Here is a 22,240-nt window from a genome sequence, read left to right as displayed (position 1 = left end):
AAGAGCTGAGAAGATGGTATCTCCAGACAGCATTGTTTACTGCTGTTCCTGCACTTCTTTATCAAATGGGACATTCATTCACATTGCCTAGAGCTTGTGCTCAGTGATAGGCCTGAGACATCTGTTTCTTGTCCTGCTTTGTTTTAGCTTCTGCAGGTTTTTCCTGTTGGCAAAGAGATGGCTTATAAGGAAAAAAGATGGTTTTGAGAAGGCTGCTGGTAATGATTTGTTGGTTTCAGGGGCTATGTCAAATCTAAACATGTTAGACTAAAACTACTTGCCTGTGGAGACAGGCTCTTAAATAGTGTCTAAATGCAAACAACAAAAAAGCAGCAATCCTGTAATATCAAGGAGGATTCTTTCCTTTTATTTCACCAAAGGCTTTATAACTGGCACATAGCAGCTTTAGATCATCATAAAGGTAGGTCACCTGTCCAGCAGAAGCTGTATGAAATCAGTTGATTTGAAAGGAGTTCAAGTCCTGCTGTGTATCTGATTAGCGGTGACGTACTTTGTCCATTTTGATTGCATGCAGTAAGCTATTTCCAGATAAGAACTGTCACTGGGCAAATCCATTAAAATGAGTCATTCTAAATATTAATAAGATTTATTACAAAAGTTGGACTAGGCAAAAGAAAACAGCCCCAATGTTTGTATTTCGTACTCTGCAGCTGGAGGCTTTGATTGCATAGGTAGCCTGAGAACCACTGACTGACTTTACTCACCATCAGTTGAGCATAATTTTCGCAGAAACAAATCCAACTGTGTTAATAATTCAGCACTGCCTTTTCAGCATGAACAGGTTTGGGTTTCTGTAACTACTTCTTCCAAGTCAGAAACCAAGAAGTCATCCACTATGTGATGAACAGGTGTCTTTGTCCCTTTGTCTTTGTTTCTATTTTGCTGGATCTGGGAGGATGTAGTGGGGACAGACCACTTGATGCATCCACTGTGCCTTAGACCAGTGTGTACCAGTGCACAGAGGATATGGGACAGATGGACCTTTGATGTGGCTCTTACAGCTGTACCTATGCAGTAGAGGATGAGACTGTTGCAGACAGATGGATGCAGGAGGCAAGAGATCTGTCCTGTTTGCCACCACAGGGGGATCTGTGCAGGCACAGTATTTGTGTATAATGTATTTAATCTGGCATGCAATATTTTTCCCTAGGAAGAGTGAATCATATAAGCTGTTTCTAAAGGGAATTTGGCACATAATGCTCATTGACTTTATGTTTTTAAAGTTTGAGGCTTAATGGTGGGCATGTAGTTGTGTGTTATCTTTTCTCAGAAGATGAACGTTTTGAAATGTTGCAACATCTGCTTATTTCAGGATTCAGAGTTGCAACAAAAGAACATCTGTGTACTGAGGCAAGATGGAAATCTTGGAGCACCTCTTCATTGTCATGTTATGTCTATTATCCTGTAAACATTTGCTGTATGGCAGCATAATTTGTGTGTGTCACTTCTGAACTCTGGGGTATGTTCATGTTTTTCCAGAAGGGATTCAGGAAAGGAGTAGTAATTTATCTGACCCACAGACAGTGATGAAGGAATAGTAAGAATTTGAGTAGAGCACAGTTCACCCTTGCAAAGTTTCTCTGAAAATTGCTTTTTGGTATTTGCTATATAATATATTTGGTAGTTAAGGAGTAGCTTTAGCTCTTGTGGAGGAACAAATGTACCATTCTGGTCACTGGGGGGGGGATTGTTTTTTCTTTTTTTGTAGCTGTAGCTGCTGATTTGAGGTAGTAGGGAACTATGTTGGATATATCTGCAGGAGAGGTGTGTTAGTATGAATGGCCTAATGCAGTAGTTTTCAACTTATCTTACTTTACAAACTCCTCACCTGAAATATTTCCAAGGAAAGCAAAGCACCCTTACAAATGTCGTATACTGACCATTACTTTTCACTTGTATCTGATAAGTAATATAGTTTAGCAGCGAGTATTTGCAGAATTGATGCGCTAACTATACCACTGGTCTAAAACAGATGGAAATTTTGGCAGGCCATGTCCCATAGGGGACTTGAGAATTTCCAGCCTTGGTCTGAAATAGTCCTAAATTGTTAGTCTTAAGGACGTACTCTCAAGCATACTTTGATGCCTTTTTTTTTTTTTTCCCCTCCCCCTTAACTTACTAGAGGTTGAAAAGCAAAGCAGTAAAAGGGCATGGCATTGTGCTAATTCATCTCAATTAGCTCTCACAAACTGATAAGTGAGATGGACTGTTAAAGATTTCTCCTATTACAGGGACCTCTGGAACAATGAGCCAGACGATAACCCCTCCTTGCCTACTCTTCCAGGGACTGTGCAAGCACCAGACAATCTACCTTGAGATCAGTGTATCAGGCCTCAGCTCAGAAAGGGGGCTTTCCACTTAAGTACTTCTGTGGTCCAGAGCTTTGTTTTTCTGTTTATTCTGTGGCTACAATACTGCAGGGAGGAGGTTGGGATGTCTCAGAAGACCAAAACCATCCAGGTAACATCCAGTTCCAGTAAATGTCTCACTGTGGCTCTGCTGTTCAGTATTTCCCTCTAATGCATTGCGCAGATCTGAATCCAAAGTACTGTTGTGGTAAGGCAGGGGTTTAGGATGTGGAACTCACTCATCCAGAACATTTACTCGGATGTCACATAGGCAAAAGCAACTACAGATTCACAGGGGACATGAACAAATATGGCCAGAGTGACTGTATGGGAGGCAAGCAAAAAGAAAAAAATCATACTTTTGCTGAAGCTGATTCAAATCCAGGAGCTCATTTCTCCCCTAATTTTTATCCTCAGTCTCAATACCAAACTTCATAGGTAAATACTGTGATGAATAGGGCTGCATCAGATTTGAAATGCTGTGAATCATCTGAGCATGAGACAGCTGGAATAATTCCATCTGCAAAGTGTAGTCAGTAGATTTGATAATGCCTGCCACAATCATTGTTGAAGGCAATTATAAAGGCTGCTAGAACCATCCTGGTTAAGCTGCTTTTCTAATTGCTTCTCTGTTCCTAAAATGTCCTTTTCAGGACTGTTTCTCTACCAGCAAGCTGGTTTCAGTGTGTCTTCAAAACAGTCAGGCTGTGCTCATCACCATTAGCCCCAAAAGCCAGTTTGGTCCATTGATGGTCACAGCAGTAATGATTCCGCACCTACATTCTCTTGCATAAATATTTTTGTTCTGTCCTTTATCTCCCATTAGTCAGACAACTTGGACTCGTCTCTCACAGTCTGTTTCGAGATACTACAAGTAATCACTGTTTGGCTTTAGCATCGGTATAGTATATGTTGTTCTAATTTTATTATTCTGTCCCAGATCTTGTTGCTAAATACAGCAATATCTGGGAATTACATTCCTGTAGTCAGCTGTAATAAAACTGCAGATGGAACATATTTATTCAGATGTTGTGTAGTCCATCTTGGATAGGACAAAATAAGCAAAATTTTAGAAACTTTATTTGAAGCAGTAAGGGATAACTTACGGAACAGTTTATATGCTGTGTTATGGTTAAGTTAGCTTAAAGAAAATACCCTGGCTGGTGCATCCTCTGTCTTTAACAGCTGCTAGATGATTTTATTTTCTTTTTATTTTTTTTTTTTTTTAATGAGGCATGGTAAAAAAAAAAAAAAAAAAAAGAGGAGTCTTTCCCTTTAAGAATCTGGGGCTTAGGTCTGTTAATGTTTGCTTGTTAGAGCCAGAGAAGAGTGTTTTCATGTCTCTGGACAGCTCTTTTGGGCATAGATGTTGAAAGTAACTTGACTGTAGCTACCACACTAGGTGTCCTTTTTACAGAGTTGTCTTGGAGTCTTAACACATTTCATTGTACCCAGAATCTCCCGTGAAGGAGTGGAGATCTATTGCTGAAGCACTAAGGGATATAAATGACCTGGTGGCCCCGCAGCTGTCAGGTGCTTTCTAGCACCATTAACACTTTCAGGAGGCTGCCAGATGCTGTTGCACATTCTAATCTGATGCAAATGTAAATCCACCCAACTGCTTAGAGTTTGTCACAGAAAAGTTGACAGGTACTGTCCTTTCCCTAAGAGAAGGCAGCAGAGAGGCTTCTGGCATGTAGGTAGCCAAGAGAGATGTTTGGTGCCCGGGCATTTGGAAGACTGTGGGACTTCTTGTAACGGGAATAATGCTTGCTTTTTCTACTCTGTTCATTCACCTTTTCTATTCATCTATTCTATACTATTCATTCACCTCTGTTTTACATACTATTTTTCTTACCAACCACAGTAGCCTCAGTTTGCTGCCCCGTGCAAGGTGGCCAGCAATGGATTCTTTCGGCTGATGGCAAAAGTGCAGTGAAATGACTGGCCACGTGGTGGGGTACAGAGACCTTCAAATACCGTGGGAACAGGCTGGTGTTAGCCCCTAACTCCTGCTGCCGTCCCTGGAAATACCTGGTCAGCACTTGGAAACATCAATTTGCTCTTGTGAATTCACAGTGGAAATGATTTTATGTGAACCGGTAGAGAGGATTATTTAATTTTAGCAATAACTTAATGAGAATGGGTATTTTGGTCTTTGTGAGCACAACCCCAATTACAAGAAGGCTTTATAGTTGTGACAGCCCAGCCTGCTTTAACCAGCACATACCATTTGATCTTGTGATTTGTACTTAGGCACACTCTTTTTCAAAGGGTGTATTCCCTGCCTATCCTTAAAACTTTGTGATCAATGTCTTGAGGGTAGTATTTGTGTTGTAAGAAGACACAAATAAAGGCATTAGTGTGTTTGCTGAGGTAACTGCAGTTAGCTGTCTAACTGGGTTCATCTAACAGAGTTATGCACATACCTAATTCATAATCCAGTAAGAGTGCTATTGAAATCAAGAAAGAGCATTCATACTATTTAAGCCACTAAAACTTTTACAAGGTGAGGTCCTTTAGCAACTAGAAAATTGCAAAGGAAGATACTTACTTGTTGAAACATTTCCCCAAAATTTGTTTGTGGGTTTTTTTTGTTGTTGTTATAATAGAAAAAAATATTTGAGAAAATTACAGTAACAAAAAAATCAAGTATCTTCCTTCTGTGCCATATCTAATTAAGCTAGCCTGAGAAAACTCCATTAACTTCTAAGTAATATTTTTAAGTTTTCAGGGAGGGAAAGAGTATTAATAAGCTAGTTCTTGCTGCCTGTTACCTGTTCTTTATGACACTTCAGATCAAAGAGAATACCAACTGATAAAGCACATCTGTTACGTTGCTAATCAGAGCTACAGTAGTTAATGGGAAACGGGATTTGATTCAAAATACAGTAAGCTACATTGTGCATACTATAAACAGAAACTGTGCTGTGAAGCTGTTCTGAGAGTCTGGGTCTCAAGATGTTGTTACTATATGCTGGAACACAACCAGAATTGTAGATAAGGTCAGCAGGCTTGGGGAATGCACTCCTTGGATGCTGTTTCTGACACCAGATTACAATTTGCCATGTAAGTGGAAGTAACATTAATGGAAAAGCAGATAATTGTAAAGAAATCCTGCAAATGACAGCCATGGCTTGTGGTATTCAAGGAAACGTTTCTTCTTGGACTATTTACTGTTAACAGGCAAGTATGGTAGCACCACCACTAGTCATATTTCAGGTTCAGATTTGCAGCATCTAAAATATTTATTCCACATAGTGCATGAGCCAAATGAAGAAGTTGCCAGCCATCTCTGATTAAACAAGTATTTTGATATACCAGTAAGGAAAAATAGCCAAGTAGTACTAGCAGACATGTTCTACTTAGAACTGGAGAAGCAGAGATCAGCAAGGAACAACACCAACTACATCCACTGGCACTAAAATTGACTTCCTCCTTGATTCAGGCTCACAAATTGTACTTTGCCAGTGCAGTTGCTCAACAAGTGTGGCACATGCTCAGCTCAGTGCCCTTACTTTAGCACACTTGGGGCACCCCCAGCTTTCAGATCCTGGACCTTTATTGACAGCATCTCACATACCAATTCTTCTGTGTTCAGTGCTGTCAAATCATCTCCCAGCTGTCAGATCTTTGCTCAAAATATTCAGCTGTCTACAATGACAGCTTCTACAGCCTCTTCAGCTCTCCTATCGGCTTGATTCCAGTGCTCTCTGGCACTCAAGCTGTCTGCAGCCATTCTAAGATTTCACTATTAACTCCCTAAACTGTAGTGTCTATACCTGGAGCTTTTTATTCCTCTTCCCACCCCCCACCCCCACCCCCCCTTTAGAAATTAATGCAAGAATGACACAGATTTTAATGCTGACAGTTTTGGTCTAAATCTATGTTGCTGTTTACTTGTGTATCTAGAATAAGTTCCTTCTTCCTCCAGCAGAACCACCGGTGGAAATTAATTGGGTTCCATGAAATAGAGTGTGACCCCTTATCGTGGTTTAATGCCAGCCAGCAACTAAGTACCACACAGCCGCTCGCTCACTCTCCCTACCCAGTGTCATGGGGGAGAGAATCAGGAAAAAGAACAAGTAAAACTTGTAGGTTGAGATAAAGACAGTTTAATAAGACAGAAAAAGGTAGGAAAAAAAATAATTAGAATATATAAAACAAATTATGCACGATGCAGTTGCTTACCACTTGCCAGTCAATGCTCAGCCAGTTCCTGAGCAGTGGTCCCTGGCCAGCTTTCCACCCAGTTTATATACTGGGCATGATGTCATATGGTATGGAATAGCCCTTTGGCTGGTTTGGGTCAACTGTCTTGGCTGGGTCCCCTCCCAACTGCTTGTGCCCTTCCAGTCTCCTGGCTGGCAGAGCATGAAAAACTGAAAAGTCCTTGACTTAGTATAAATACTACTTAGCAACAACTAAAAACATCAGTGTCTTATCAACATTATTCTCATACTAAATCCAAAGCACAGCACTATACCAGCTACTGGGAAGAAAATTAACGCTATCCCAGCTAAAATCAGGACACCTCTCTGAGGTATGTGAATTCCCCCTCTGGTCACAGTAAAAAGGAATAAGTATTCCTTTTTATTTTCCCTACAATACTTGGTGTGACTCCACTTCCCTGTCTGGGACTGTATAGCTCCCCACCTGTACACAGACTGGCGAGTCGGATGGTGCAAGAAGGTACTCTGAGGAGATCTCAGCAAACAAGGTGGGACAATGACAGATGAGCTCTGAAGCTTTGAAGAGGTTGAATTTCACTTCAGAGCAGTTAGACTAATAGTATCTGATTCCTCATAGGTGTGCTTTCCACAACTCAGGGGTATCAGCTCACAGATATGTGAATACTTTGAATAGATGCCCCTGAGGGGTGTGCTAAACTCAATCCACACATAATTGGAAGATGAGTTCAAGGGTCCTGAGATAAAAGCTAAATGTCCCAACATCTTAAGAATCCTTCTCTAACTAGACAACTTCAGAGAAGTTTTCTGATCAAATATTTTTCTTCCCTTTTCTCTTTCAGACCTCCTCACATCTCTTCATAAATTCTTTGCTTCCCAAGGGTCGTATCTGATCTCTGCACTTTGATTTTTTTCCAGTCTGAAGAGACCCTTTTGTACATCAGTAACGGAACAGGAGAATTCTTCTGTATTTATTGTAAAACAAAAAAAGTAAGGTCAAGGTAGCAGAGGCTCTGAAACCAGTTCCTTATCTGTGTGTCAGAGGGTGGATATGTGGAGAGCTGTTTTGTTAGTACGGTGTGTACTGTCACTGTATTGTTGATAGACTTACAGCCTATAGGGCCGTGAGATACTCCTGCTCAAAGAAACAAGATTTCCTGAGGAGAACGCTCCTATTGGTTCCTAGAAAAAATAGTAATTTGACTAGCTTGCTCTAATCATGGGATTTTCAGGGTTGCTAAGGGCCATATGGACCTCTCTTGCTGCAAGAAGCAAATGAATGGATACTCTCTCAAATCAAAATCTGCTGCACTTTCGTGGTCATTTTAGATGGACAGCTTTATCAATCAGCTACAGAAGATTCACTTTCACTCAGTGATGGATGGTCACCTGTGCTCAACAACCACAGTGGGCAAGAAGTGCTGGCAGAGGCAGTAAATACCTGAGCTTGAGTTGGCCAGTGCTCCTTCTTGCCCTGTCATTCCTCGTCTGAGGCACAATGCAGGAACCAGAACCATTCCTGGTCATCCCTCTGGCAGGTCACAGCTGTGGGCTAAAAACGCAGTCAAAAAAATTCTGAGAAAGGAACAGAGCAGAGAGATCAAATTAAAACCCAGCCATGGAGCACAGCAGTTGCAGGCAGCTTTAATGAGGAATCCTGCAAAGGCAGGGACATCCCTTCATTACCAGCTATGTCTCATTACAGTGTGGGTGAACAGTATCTGTCCTAAGCCAAACCCAGCTGTGAGGAGTGCCTCAGCGTGGCTCTGCCTGGTCACTTGAGCGTAGTGGAGCATGGGAAGCTTTGCTTGTCCTCCTTTTCCTTAATTGCCCCGACTGTTGTTCTCCCCCTAGCCTGGGCCTCTTCAGACCAGGATCGATAGCTTTTTCTCAGGACAAATTGTAGCATGACTGGTGTTTTATGTGGGGCGGCAGGGAGGCCTGAGGTGCGGAGCAGTGAAGGCACGGTGAGTCGGTCTTTGACAGCCAGGAAAGGGACCCAGGGGATGCCAGGCTTCCTATCCCCCGGGCGCTGGAGGGGAGCGCGCTCTCCATCCCGCTACCCTCGCCGTTCCCTCCACCCTGCGGCGATTCTCCTGCCCAGGGAAACTCCCCATGGCTGCCGCCCCCCCAAACGGCCTCTGGCCCCCACCGCGTTTGCCGCCGCTCCCCGCCTCGCCCACCACCCTCCCCTCGCGCCCCGCTTCCCGCCTCTCCCCTCACCGCGGCGCCCCCTGGCGGTGGCTCCGCCCCTGCCGAGCGCGGTTTCCCACCGCCCTCTCCCTCCCCATCCTCCAGCTCTGCCCTATTGTTCTCCCTTCCCTCGCTTCCTCCCTCCGCTCTCCTCCATCCCTCCCTCCTCCTTCTCGCTGTCCCTCCCGCCCCGCTCCCCGGAGCTGATGTCACGCACCCGCTGAAGGCGCGGGCGATCATGGGTGCTGCGGCCGCGGCCGTGCCGCCGGCCTTCAGCTAATGCCCGCGATGGAGCCGGCGAGCCTGCTGCGGTTCCTGCGGAAGCTCAAGGAGGTTTTCGACGTCTGCGACGAGGATGCGGACGGCTTCATCCGGGTGGAGCACTTCGTTGCCCTGGGGCTGCAGTTCGGCCAAGGGGATGAGGTGAGTGGGGCGACTCCCGGTCCCGCCCGGCCCCCAGCCCCGGCCGCCGCGCAACTTTCACCTGCTGCTCCCGCTGTGCGGGGGCCGCACCACGGCTCTTGCCTGGCCAGACCCCGCCAGGACCACCCTGTCACCCACCTTCCCTCAGGGAGCCCCTGACTCCGTCCCTCACTCAAGGTGGCCCAGACCCTCTCCTCCCAGGGCGGTTCGGACTGCTCCCCGGCCCTCAGGGGGTCCCACAGCCCTCTCCATGGCGGCCTTGGATCCTTCTTCCCTCGGGGCCATCCAGCCGCCGTCCCTCCCCCGCAGAGTCCTCCCCAAAGACAGCCCTGAGCCCCCCTTCCCTCAGGGCGGCCCAGACCCCCGGGCTGACCTGGCTCCTGGGATAGAGGGACCGGTCACTCTCCGATCCCCTTCCCTGGGCCGTCCCGGTGCTGGGAGCGCTCGGGGGTCACAGTGCCTTTCGGGGAGGTGCGTTTATTCTGGTGTCAGCGTGGGTTTTCTCCGTCCTGGCTGAGCTGCGACCTCAGCAGGGTCCCAGGCTCCGTGGGGTATTGGGAGCAAAGCCCCAGGCTGAGGGAGCCGCAGCCGGGCGCGGGCAGGTGAAGTGCAGCAGAGTCTGAGCAGCCAGGGAGGCACCAGCCCAGCTGCACCCCAAAACCTCCAGGTGAGAGGTGGGAAGGGAGGGTTCCATCCAGCCCTTCAGTGACACAGCGTAAATCTGGAGCCGCGCCACTGGTCTTGCTGGAGCAGTTGCGTCAGTGGGGCCACTGTAAATTTGTGACACCAGTGTAAATATGAGTGGGACTCAGGCCAGTCTCTATGAGGGTAATGACATACGTTCTGTTTGAAACAGTTTCCTTAAGTGATTCAATCAAGGGCTGCAGCTCCAACAGAATTAACCAGCAAGAAATGCTTGCTTTCCCTTGGAAAACTCTCAGGATATTGCACTTAACTGATGCTTCACAATATGCCCCAGCAATTTTGGGTGCTGGGTAGGAGGAGTGAAGTTAGGACTAGGGTAGGATTCAGAAAACCAGTATCAGCAGACCTTTTAAAGTTGAATAAAACAAATTAATGTGAGGAGCTAATAAAATGGTAGTTTATAAAGAGATGCCAAAGAGACAGCAAAAGCAGAGTGAATTCACAGTAATTGTTGGAGCAAATGACTTATTTTTGGCTTACCGCTGGTAATGAAACACAGCTTGTGAATGGAATCAGAAGACCGGGAGACAGAAGGCTTATTGCTTGCAGATAGTTGCAGGCCTGTTAAACATTTTCTTAATGAGAAGATCAAGTTTCTTGTTTTAACTAGCAAAATAAGGAGGAGACATGAGTAATAGTAGAGAGTTTACTTGATTTCTGGTCATGTTTGTCTCTTAGTAAAATGTATAATTTTATATAAACTAATAGAAGTATTTTTAACTCCCTACCACCAGATACACTGCATCAGAAATGCTTTTTGAAATACTGCATGTATTTGGAAGCAGATTAGTGGCTTTCTCTTGCAGTACTAAGGAAGACTGGTCAAATTCCACTGGCTGTTTTGCAGCAGGGTGGCACTGATGATCATAACAATCCTTTATGGCCTTACAAATCTCTAAGGTTGTGAGAGGGGAGCAAGTTTTTGTAAGATGGAAATGAGGATTCATATGGTGGTCTCATAAGCTTCGAGTGAATTGGAGTACATTGGTTGGAAAATATTTAAATGGAATGGAAAGGAAGCGAAAACTGGAAATCTCAACAATGACAGCAGTAGAAATGTACCACTTGTTAGTGGTAGTATCTAGGTTTCATAATGGGCTAGTTTAATGGGCAGGCGTGGGAGAGTTTACCAGTGATGAGAAGTACATCCTTTGTATTTTGTTCAGCTGTAACTGGCAGTGTTCAGTAAGATATTTGCAAAACTGTGACAGAAAAGTCTTATCTGTATATCAGTTATAACTTGTTCTGGTTTGCTTCCCTGTGTCCATTGTAGTCATTGGCTAGCAGTCCCTTGACTTCAAAGGAGCATGTGTTAGCTGAGTAAATGGGATTTGTAAATCACCAAAAAGGCTTGCTAGGGAAATACAGAATCAATTTTCCAAGTGCAGATTTACTATAGAACAACCACTGTAGGTGAGCTAGTCTGGTTTTAAGTCTTATTAAAAATGAACTTTGTGTGTGATGAATCACAGTTGAGGTTTGGAGACAGTGAGAATGTATTCTCCCATATAGCACAGTGCTTTCAACCTTGTGTTTGCAGGAACCTAGTAAGGTCTGTGCAGGAATGTGTCTCATGAAATTAAACCGAGGATACACTGCCAGAGAGCAGTTCCTTTTAACACATTGGAACATTTACAGTCATTAAAAATTAATTATACATTTGAACATGCTACACTTCTTGGGCCTGATCCATCCACCTCAGCTCCCTTTACATTCAAAAGAAATCCTTCCATTGGTATCAGTAAAAGATTGGCTTGTCCTCATGTGTAAGTTATTTGCTCCTTCTGTTTATGTAATTCATCTGGGCACAGGAAGGATCTTATTTTGCAGCATTGTGGCCTGAGTAATTCTCTTACCAACAGTAGTCCTGTTTATGAAATGAGGGAGTATCTGTCTCTTCAGTTGTGCCAACTTGATGCACCCAGCCTTCCACCTCTTCTCTGCTTCCTTGGAGCCACCGCCATCCAGTTTGGTATTAACCATTTACAGACCTCAGTTTCAGTAGGGTTTGCATCTTTCACTGTGCAGGACATTTAGCCTTTTCTGGTCTTTGTTTTTTTTTTTCATTTCCCTTTTTTTTCTTCTTTGTGTGTGTATGTGTGCATGGTAGTGTAATCAACATGCTGAAATTTATCTTTCCTGAAGGATAACATCTCTCTGAAAACTGCCCCAAGGCAAAATGTTGCAGCAAGACAGCAGCTTTCTGTTCAAGCAAAGCAGTCCTTACCTGCACAACCAAAATAATAAACTTCAACTTCTAGTGGGCTTTTGAGGCCTCTCCTTCTAGGAGCTTGATGCGTTTCTTCTTTAAGATTGCACCATCACTACTATACCTCGTTCCATTCTGCCTCATGCACATTGAAATCCTTTTTTTGTCATGCAGTCATTGAGAGTCCACTGCAGCAGAATACCAGTTGCCTCAGAGCAGCTGTTTAGGTAAGGTGTTTTGACTGGAAGCACTTCTAGCAAGTTTGCTTGCAAACTTTTGCTTTGCCCTACAAGGCATGTGGTTCAACTAGAGGAAGAAATGACTTGGCTGTGTTAATCTGGCAGAGCCAGGAGGAGAATCATGTCTTTAAATTTCTGCTATGGTACCTGAATTAACAGCAGACTAGGCTAGCTGTTGAGCACTTCTTGCCTGAACAAATACTTGTGGAACTTAACACTTTCAAGCACTTTGGGATTTTGGCCTCTGTTGGTCCTACCTGAATGTAGGTATTTAACTGAGTTGTCTAAATTAATCTTTCTTTAAGGTCACTGATGAGCAATTGAACACTCAGAGGGTGTAACAGGACCTAAGGGTGAAATAAATCCTTCAGAGGTGCTTCTTTATCTCCACTGACAACAGAAACTCCTTACTGAGACTGTTGGTTCAGTACTTAAAAACAGCAGGTTTGGGCCTTGCTTCCCTGTTGAGTGGTCTGTTTGCCGTTTGTGGAGAAATCTGAAGACAGACATGAAGGGCTGTTTCCAAAGCGACTTGACTGCATGGCATATACTCACTAGCTGGAGAGACACTTCACGTAACATTGAAAAATGCCAAGAGTCGCTCACCATCTGGTTCCCTTTCACTGGGAAGATAGTTGCACTAGCAGCTGAGTGTCTAGGAGCATTGTGAGTGACGTGTTCAGCAAGCCCCAGTTCTGGCAGGGGATTGTGTGAATGTGTATTTCAGGATAGTGCCAGTTGATGTTTCGTTATGCCAGATTCTATTTAAACTGTACATTCAGTTTTCAGCAACAAGTGAAACATGCTGAACATGTTGACTTCTTTTTGAGATACATAATCACCTTTTGGAGGTGTGCAAACCATACAAGTGCTTAGACAGTAATCTTTGTCGTGTTTTTATCAACAGATGCTCCTCAACTTGAAGCAGTGTCACACTTGAGAGGGAACTGGAGCAGCTAATAAAGTCTATAGGCCAGTATCAATTATTCTTGCGAGTGGACAGTAATTCACTTGAAGTCGATGGTTAACTAGTGGTGTAGAACAGAAGTAGCTTAAAACGTATTCACATATTTCACGTGAACAAATGAAATTTTTCTGGCCAAAAGAACCTATTGAAATAGGAGGATGTTTGTTGCTATTTTTAGTCACTTCCATTTGTCCCCATTCTGGTCTGGAATTGAAGGCACCAACCCCAGGTGCCGCTGAGGTAGCAGATTGTGGCCACTGGCCGAGTTTAATGACAGTCCTGGTGCTCCATTTTGACTTGCTCTCAGATGTCTCCCAGGGACACCTGATGAAGTCATGCTCTAAACACAGCCCTTCTATTGTAACCACTCCGTGCCTAGCTTGTCCTGTAAAGAGCAGGAGTGTAATTGCACAGCGTGACAACACAGAGTCTTTCTGAATGGTCTGGGTGAATTTCAGGCTCCTAGCCATAGTGCTGGAGCATTGCACTTTCAGCGTTGCACCCAGAAATTAATGGAATCCCTGCAAATTTATGTTGATGTGCATGATAACAGAGACTAGTCCATACCTTCTTGATAGTGTGCAGTATGCTCTGGATTTACCCACAGCCATGAGAAAAAAAGAGACTTTGGCACTGAGACATTCAAAGAAAAGTATTAGGGTGTTAACAAGAGATATTGCCATTCTCATAATGGAGGCAGAAAAGAGTTATGACTTACTTCTTTGCTTTTCCTGGAAACAATTACTGAAAGAAAAATTAAAATATTTGCCAAAATGTAACAAGGACACAAAGAGCACTCCCCTGTGACAGTGTTCTCTAGGTAGCAGCAAGGCTGCCACACATTTAGACTTCTTAAAACTGTATTTGCTAATGACCCAGATATTTCATATCATTTACAGTGACTTGGAAAAGATGCAGTTCTGAAATGGCATAGTGGGGTACTTAGTTTACAGATTAGTCAAGGTACAGTTACTGTAGCCTTCCTAATTCAATAAAAACTAGCAGTGAATATGTTTAAAATAGCCTTTTGGTACATTCTGAAATTGAGTATATATTTCTAAACAGCTGACATAAAGCAAGTTTAGTACATACTGTTAATCAAATATTTTCTGAAGCACTGTTGTGAAGAGAAGCTGTAGAGTTGCAGTGCACTCATGAGTTGGTAATTCATTATATAATATGTTTGCATTTCAAAGGTGAGAGCTCTGAGGGGGTTATATGTATAGTTAAGAATTGATTGTGCTGTGTTTTGTGGTCTGAAATAGTAAATTCTTAATGCCTAAAGGAAAGGCAAACAATTTTCATAGCAATTCTTGATATTTAAATGACTGTGACAAGTACAGGTACAATGACATTGTGTTGTCTTATCATTAAATGCAAAAGTAAAGAAAAAAGTTAGTATATGGATCAAGCATAGAAGACAGTACCGCATCTTTTGTGTACAGTAGGTAAGGTAGTGTATGTAACTGGGGAAGTTAAAACATTCAGCTGGCTAGCAAGACCAGATATTTTCTATGTAAATTTTTCTTCCTCTTCATGCCTGATTCAATCCATGCTGTTAAGTTGTAAAATTGGTATTCTTCATATGTGACATGTCTGTATGTTCTCCAAAAATTTGCTCTTGCAAATCCTAGGGAGGATTTCAGATTTCTAGCATGTACTGATTTTACTCCTCTAACATAATTAAGCTTTGAAAAGTTACTTATACGAAATTACTGCAGGGGAGAGTAAGTTTTGGAGGGGGAACAAGCCACTACCATATAGTATTTGTGGGCATGATCCCCAATACAGGGTTTTTCTTTGTTTATAAATTTCATTGTTACCTACAATTGACTTATGCTCAGCAGTAGTGCTTTTATAGCAACAAAGTGGAAAAAAATCAATTGCCTTATAATGTTTAGGTAAGTAAGTGTGATTGCTTTTATTCTATGTTTAGCTGACAATATTATTTCCTATTAGTTTTATCTGATCTTAATACTGATATTCAAAAACATTTTAAAATCCCTGATTTGTTTTTTGAATCAGACTGTCTGCTCAAGAGCTAGAGATGAAGTTCTAACAGTTCTTAAAATATGCAGTATTTCAGGAGACACATGTGATCTCAGACCTAGATACTTGCACAGGCAGCTGAATAAATACCCATCCGTGTGCTGAATGCAGTTAACTGTGCAGGGTGTGATTAAGTACATGAAAGATAAAAGAGAGCATCAGACACAATCACTAGTACTGTAACATATGGTTTTACAACAGCAGTGTGAGTGTAAATAAAGCGCTGTATAATACATCTCAGTTCCTTTTTACTCGAGATATAATTGAAGGGCCTCACTTGAAGAGAATGCAAGCGTTTCTATAGAGCTATGAATGCTGTGTTCACATTTTGTGTGCAGTTAAAACCCAAAATAGTAGTGCTTCTTCCTAAGCCTTGCATCCAATTCAGTTTTGCAGTATGTTTGGCCCCAGAGTGACTGACAGGAGCGAACTGTGTGGTCAAAATACTGCAAGGGTGGCAGGATCAATGCACAGGGCACAGACCTGGAAAATTACAGTGCACTCTTCAGATTTTAAAGCTGCTTTAACAATTAGTTTGGGTATAATGTTACGGTTTTAGAGGGTCAAGTGAAAAGCCTAGAAATGGTAGAGACTTTTCTCTGTTGGGTTTCCTGAAATTAGAAGGAAAGGTACTGGAATTGTTTGTTCTGGAGTGGAGAGGATGTTGGCCTGGTGGAATGAGGGGTGTCAACCAAACCAATTTCTTCCTCTAGAGTGGTGTCAGTTTTAAAATGATCTACATTTCAGTGCTCATATACGTGTCTTCTCAAGCGTTCCATAATATCATGCATACACCTGCATTGTCACCCCCCTCTCAGTTCAGGGCTACTCTTTGGAGAACAGATCAATTCCCTGCTGCCCCACAGCAGGCTGTCACGCTGGCCTCCACTAGAGAAGCAGGGTCATGGCACAGCACTCCTGCAAGCTGGAGATCTTCAGCCTGTGGCAGTGTTTTGTGATGTTCCAAACTGGGGCACATTTCTGGTACACCTGCTGCAAATTTGCTGATAAAGCATGCTTCACATTTTTCCCTGTGTGTGGGTCATTCTGGACATCCCCAGTGTCTGGTTTATTGTAAGGATTTGCAATGGGACTGTGAAGACATTCCTGGTGTTGTTCCATCACTTCCTGATGAACTGACCCTCCCCAATGGGATCCAGATGGCTTTCGGAACATGGGATATTCTTTTCCAATGACACTTCTGTTGTTATGATAAAAAACCCAAACAAATGTGCAGATACAAACAGCTTTGTCCATATGTTTGCATGGTATTAATAGATTTGAGAAACTGTCCTAAAATATTGGTGATTTCACTGTTTTTGTAGCAAGTGACTATATGATCAGTTGAACATATTTTACCCTATTAAACTATATGATGTATATGTTAGGATACAGTAGCTAGTAGTAATTCAGAAAGTGAAATGCCCCAGAGATGTCAACACAGAGACCATTTGTAATTGTCAGCCCTTACCGTTTTGTCCCTGTACAGTAGTATATTCTGTCAGCATAAAGTAGTACAGAATTCTCTGGTAATGGCTCTAAGGTCATGTTTCTCAGTGTTGATAGCTGTTGGGAACAGCAGAAAGCTGTAGGTCTCTCATTAGAAGAATTTTGTTGCAGGAGTCTGTGTGCTGGATTGGTGTGGTATTGTGTTAAAATACAATAGTCTGCTCAGAAAAGGGTTAAAGGCAGCCGTGGAAGTCTCCCATGGATGCTCCTGGGGATGTGGGGTGCTGGTGAAAGGAACAGGGATGTGGTAAGACAGAGATTCAGCTGTTCTTTCTCACTAGGACTACAAGCAGCATCAGTGAGAGCAGGTTTGGCATTTTGACCCAAGGAATCCCGGTCCCATTGCATTCAGTGGTGTGACCGTTGTGTGTTGTAAGGGAATACGGGTCGACTGTAGGATTTGAAGCCTTGTAGTAAAGACTAGGTCTGTGGCTGTTTCTCTAGCTGGTTCTTTATTTGGTTTTGATGTTCATCATGCAACAGACCAAGCACAAGCTTGTGGCCAGTGCTATGGAACAGACCCCCTTTGCATCCAGCTTGGAGAAGATGGGAACCTGTAGGTTTTAAGAACATTTTGCTCTTGAGGGCCCTGGTTCACTTGCTGGGTTGGCTGGCCAGCATGGCAGCTGTTGTGTTCAGTGGTGCATCTGGGAATGTAATGTGGCCATGAGCTAGCTGACAGCCTTGTCAAGCTGGGGTGGCCTCATGTTGGCTGCTGGGCCAGCCTGTTTGAACTGTGAGGGTCATGAGAGTAGATGTGTTGGAATAGGCACAAAGCCACCTTGTATCACATAAAAATATATTTCATGGGAGTATAAGTTTTATAAAGTACTATTTCAGGCTTCATGCAGCCTCCGTAACAATTGCTATATAACCTTGTGCTTTCTTCTGGATCCATGCACCACCAGGACCCGTTCCGTTATGCCTGGTCAAAAGGTGCTAATTCAACTGATTGATTCTGTCCATGAGAGCTGTGCTCAGCGAGGGGAGGGACAGCCCTGAGCAGCAACTTTGACACAGGGCCCTCAACTTCAGAGGCTGATTGAAGCACTGTACAGAGTGAGAACATTGATTTGAGGATTCAGTCTGAGGCATGGCTGTAATAATAACAGTTGGATCCTGAACTTAACTGTTCTTCAGGTGTGTGCACAACAACTTTAAGTAAATACAGGTGTTCTCATGATGCAGTAAGTTAATGTTTGTTAGTTTAGTTAGCAGCTTGGATAGCTTTGTAGAACAGAAGAAAAAGTGGTTTGCATTTGTTGTTAGAGGGAAATATCAAGGAAAAACAGTGCTGAAGAACTACTGTACTGGCCTACTGATTTTACTGGGGGAACCTAATGCTGGTGGGAGGGCTAAAGAGAACATCTTGATGAGAGTACTCTGAAACAGTGTCCTTGCTTTGGTCTAAAAAGAACTGCAATGTGGAATAGTGTTTCTCCTGTTCTGAATGGGTGTCTTTGGGATTTTTTCCATCAGGTAATCCATTTTCATAATGAAAAAACATTGTAGACTAAGCTGTTCCAAATCAAGTATCCTAACTCTGCCACAGGCATATTCTACAGAGGTTGGCAACTCACTTCAAACCTGTGTGTTTCCTCCTGTTGTCAGACATAAAATTTTTATGGCAGGATGTGGACAATTAATTATGCATTTATTCAGTGATGAGAAACTCAGAGTGTTGGCTCATTTGGAGTGTGCCAGCATCTCAGCAATACAGAATAACAGTATAACACTGCCACAGCTGAAGCTGATGTTTTCTTCCTCTTTTCTTTTGGCAAGTAACATATAGATCCAAGTCTGGTTTGTATGTGGAGAGTGAAAAAAAAAACAAAACAAAACAAAAAAAACCCAAACCACAATTTCTAAAATTTCAGATGAGTTTGGCAAATTATTTTTGCCTTAAAAAAGTAGAAATGTAAGTAACAACATCTTTTGAGTTTTTTTTAAAAGAATACCTTGATTGTTTCTATTTGGAGTTAGCTTTTTATTGACAAAATTTAAATTGAATTATTTGGCAAACAACAAGTGAAAATGTTCCAAAACATAAGATTTTGCTCAACACAAAGCACTTTTTTCCTGTTTTCTTCTGAGAAACATGAAAAAGAAAAAATAGTTTTAATTTCCTTTACTTGGCAAGAAATCTGAAAAATCAATTATTTAGCAGGTTATATATTGAGCAAATGCAGAGACTTTGTGGATGTAGGAGGAAGAGAAAATATGCTATTCAGTGTATCTCCTCTGCCTAATTTGAGTTATGTTCAGCTTGCAGTTATCCAGAGCTGTGGGGAAAATAAAGCAATAGGTATAAAGCAAAAGCATGGATAATGCCAAGCTGTGTAAGAGACTAGAAAAATGGAATCTTTAGGAAAAGAAGATCAGTGAGTTTGTGCAGGAAGCAGGAACATCTTTAAAGTGTGGTACAAGAGAAGATAGGATTTTAGCTCATGAGTATTTGTTTCTTTGGCTATTGGTTTTCACAGCTTGTGACCACAGTTGCGTGATCATTCACTGGTCTTAAGCAAATCAAGTCTGAATTCATTTACTGCAGCCAGACACTGGTTAAACTTGTGAATTTTAGCCTCCAGTGTGAAGAGTGAATTGTACGTTTCATTCCTCAGTTCTCTTTGGGATTGTCTGAAAATAAAGAATTGAGGAGTCTTTTGGGGCATATCTCCAAAGGAGCTTTGATAATGTCAGTTTTGCTCTTCTTACTGAGCAATTACAAGGCATGGAAGTTTCCACTGAAGAAAACTGCATCTTGCCTTCTCACCTGGGAATTGTGTGCCCTTTGCCAAATGCAAGCTCTTTTGCACAGTTGGATGCATTTACTGGAAAGTGCTGTGATATTTGTTCCCAATCAGTCAGTCCAGTATGTCTTGTTTAGAGAGTGAAATAGGCTTGAACAGTCTGCTGTTCAGAGTTGAGAAACTCTGAATTGGAGGTGAATACATCTATAACTGCCAGTGCTACTTTGGGGGGTGACAGATTACTATCTTTATCAGTAATCTACCACCTTACAACTGTCCTAGTAGTCACCTTGCTAGATGACTCTATTGTTAATCTAGAAGATTTCTGGATACCTGTCATCCAGACTGGAAGCTTGGCTCTAACCAAGCTCATGATGTCTTTCCAATGGAAGAAAAGATAGCTTACTGTTGTGGAGAGGGCAACTGAGCACCACACAGCTGCTCACTCACCCCTTCCCCCTCAAGAATGGGAAGGAGAAAATACAACAAAAGGCTCGGGAATCAAGATAAGGACAGGGAGGGATGACTCACCCATTATGGTCACCGGCAAAAGATAGACTCTCATTAGGGGAAGGAAAAAAATAATATACAATTAATTTAAACACTAATAACAGCACTTAACAAACAGAGTAGAACAGTGAGAAGGATTACCATGTCTTAGAAACATCTTCCTCTCACCCCTTCCTTCTTCCCAGGCTTTGCTCTGTATTTCTCTACCTCCTCCCTCTCTAGCAGCACATGGGGCAGGGAATGGCGGGGTGCAGTTAGTCTGGCACTCTTTCCTTCTCAGGGGGAGGACTCCTCGCATTATTCCCCAACTGCAGCATGGTGTCCCTCTCATGGGAGACAGTCCTCCATGAACTTTCTCCAGCATGAGTCCTTCCCACGGGCCATAGCCCTTCCCAAGCTGCTCCAGCGTGGGCCCCTCTTGTGTGTTGCAGTCCTCCCAGTGCCAGACGACAACAGCAGGGGCTGCTTCTTCCCTCAGAGTCCTAACCTTCTTCAGGCAGATCCACCTGCTGCGGTGTGGGATCCTCCACGGTCTGCAGGTAGGCATCTGCTCCACTGGTGACCTCCATGGGTGGCAGAGGGGTGGCCCTGCCCTCTCACCAGAGGAGAGTCTTTGCTCTGGCACACCTTCTCCCCTTCCTCCTCCTTTTTCCACTGACCTCGGTGTTTGCATAGGTGTCCTCCTCATAACTCCCCCAATTTGCCCCAGGTTTCCCTTCTTACATACGTTATCACTGTCACTAATTGGTTTGGCCAGAGGTGGGTCCAACTTGGAGCCAGAGGAGCTTTGAGAAGCTTCTCACAGGGGGCCACTGCTATAGCCCCCTGCCCCTGTACTAAACCCCCTCTGCCACATACACAAACCGAACACAGATATGTACAGTGAATTTGGCACAGGTCAAGCTTACTGTCCTGGTGCAAATGCTGGCAGATGCAGATCATTTGTTTCTTGATTTAGGTAGTCACCCAGGTAACCTCAGAAGGTAAAATACTCACAAACTACTTTCATTTTGCTAAAAGTACAAGGCAACGATTGCTTTTTCTTTGTCCGTAGGCCCATGTGATTTCTCTTCCTGTATTTTTCTTGTAAACCTGGTATGACTGTTGTGAACTACTTTTCTTTTCCCAGTAATAGTTTTCTTTCCCCCATGGCATTCTAAATACGTTTTCAGAAACTTGACAATCCTGGTGTGTAGAAGCATCCTCTTGGTACTTCTGGCTTGTGCTCAGCGCAAATAAACCGTGCTGCTCCCTGAGCAGGTGGAGCAGCTGGTGGAGGCTGATGATCTTCTGTATCAGCTGTTCCTTTTCGGTGGGCATGGAATATTCTGTGTATTGGCACATGCTGGGCCAAATTGCTGCTCTCCATCTACTGCCTGGGGCCACAGAATGGTATGAGACAGAGGAGAGCACCAGGCACCAGGGATATTTAATGCATGAGAATTGGTGGTGCCTCAAGGGACACATCACGAATGGGCTGTAATCACCACTGTCATTCCACATCATCACAGCTCTGTCTGGGTGCTGTTTTTTTTTTTTTGCCAGAGACTATTTGAAGTAATGCATGATGTTCTGGCCTCACTATGTTATTCTCCCAGTTTATTCCTTCCTTCTTCAAGGACAGCTTCAGTTTTGGGCTCATCGTTGCTTGTGCTTTTTGGTGAGTGGCTCCTGTTTAAATGACAGTGGTCAGCTAGCTCTAGCTGTGTTACAGCAAATTAGCACCTGTTTGGAAGGGTATGGAGCTTTGAAGGAGTTGGTCTAAGTGATTATAAACACAGATGATTTACAAAACATTCTAGGTGAAAAGCTTGATCGATTGAGTTGCTGGAGTAATGTGGCTGTACATTACCTTTGGGTTTATTGCAGTTGCCTGCTGCAGTGTCTGTTTAGCAATACATTCTGTTCAATGGCACTTCTAAGTCAGTTCTTGCCATTGCTTGCATTTTGTAGATGTTACACTGTCCTGTAGCACTGATTCCGTGGATTTACAGTACAAGGTGAAGAGAGTAGGAGTATGGACTCTCCTCTGATGGCAAGAAATTGCTAGTGTCTCCGTTTTGGGGAAGAAGTGTGAAGAGACACATTTCAAATGACTTTTTTTAGAGGAGGAAGGGTTGTCATGGA

The 22,240-nt window shown here is 43.2% G+C and overlaps 1 protein-coding gene across 2 annotated transcripts in view; it reads left to right on the top strand.

Annotated features, from left to right (window-relative positions):
- The first annotated feature begins 8,815 nt into the window (after positions 1 to 8,815).
- The window catches only part of RAB11FIP4 (RAB11 family interacting protein 4), a 122,915-nt gene continuing 109,490 nt past the window's right edge, over positions 8,816 to 22,240 (top strand). Inside the window, exon 1 of one of the 2 annotated variants that reach the window (XM_033002312.2) lies at positions 8,816 to 9,175. In XM_033002312.2, the coding sequence (XP_032858203.1) occupies positions 9,032 to 9,175 (144 nt within the window). In that variant the 5' untranslated portion in view covers positions 8,816 to 9,031. The remainder of the gene's footprint in view (positions 9,176 to 22,240) is intronic. The other variant, XM_033002311.2, reaches the window with a different exon arrangement.

Source organism: Tyto alba, unplaced genomic scaffold (genome assembly GCF_018691265.1).
Source record: "Tyto alba isolate M040663 unplaced genomic scaffold, T.alba_DEE_v4.0 Super-Scaffold_39, whole genome shotgun sequence".
Lineage (NCBI taxonomy): Eukaryota > Metazoa > Chordata > Aves > Strigiformes > Tytonidae > Tyto > Tyto alba.
Note: the sequence above shows the minus strand (reverse complement) of the source record. Positions and strands in the feature narration are given on the sequence as shown.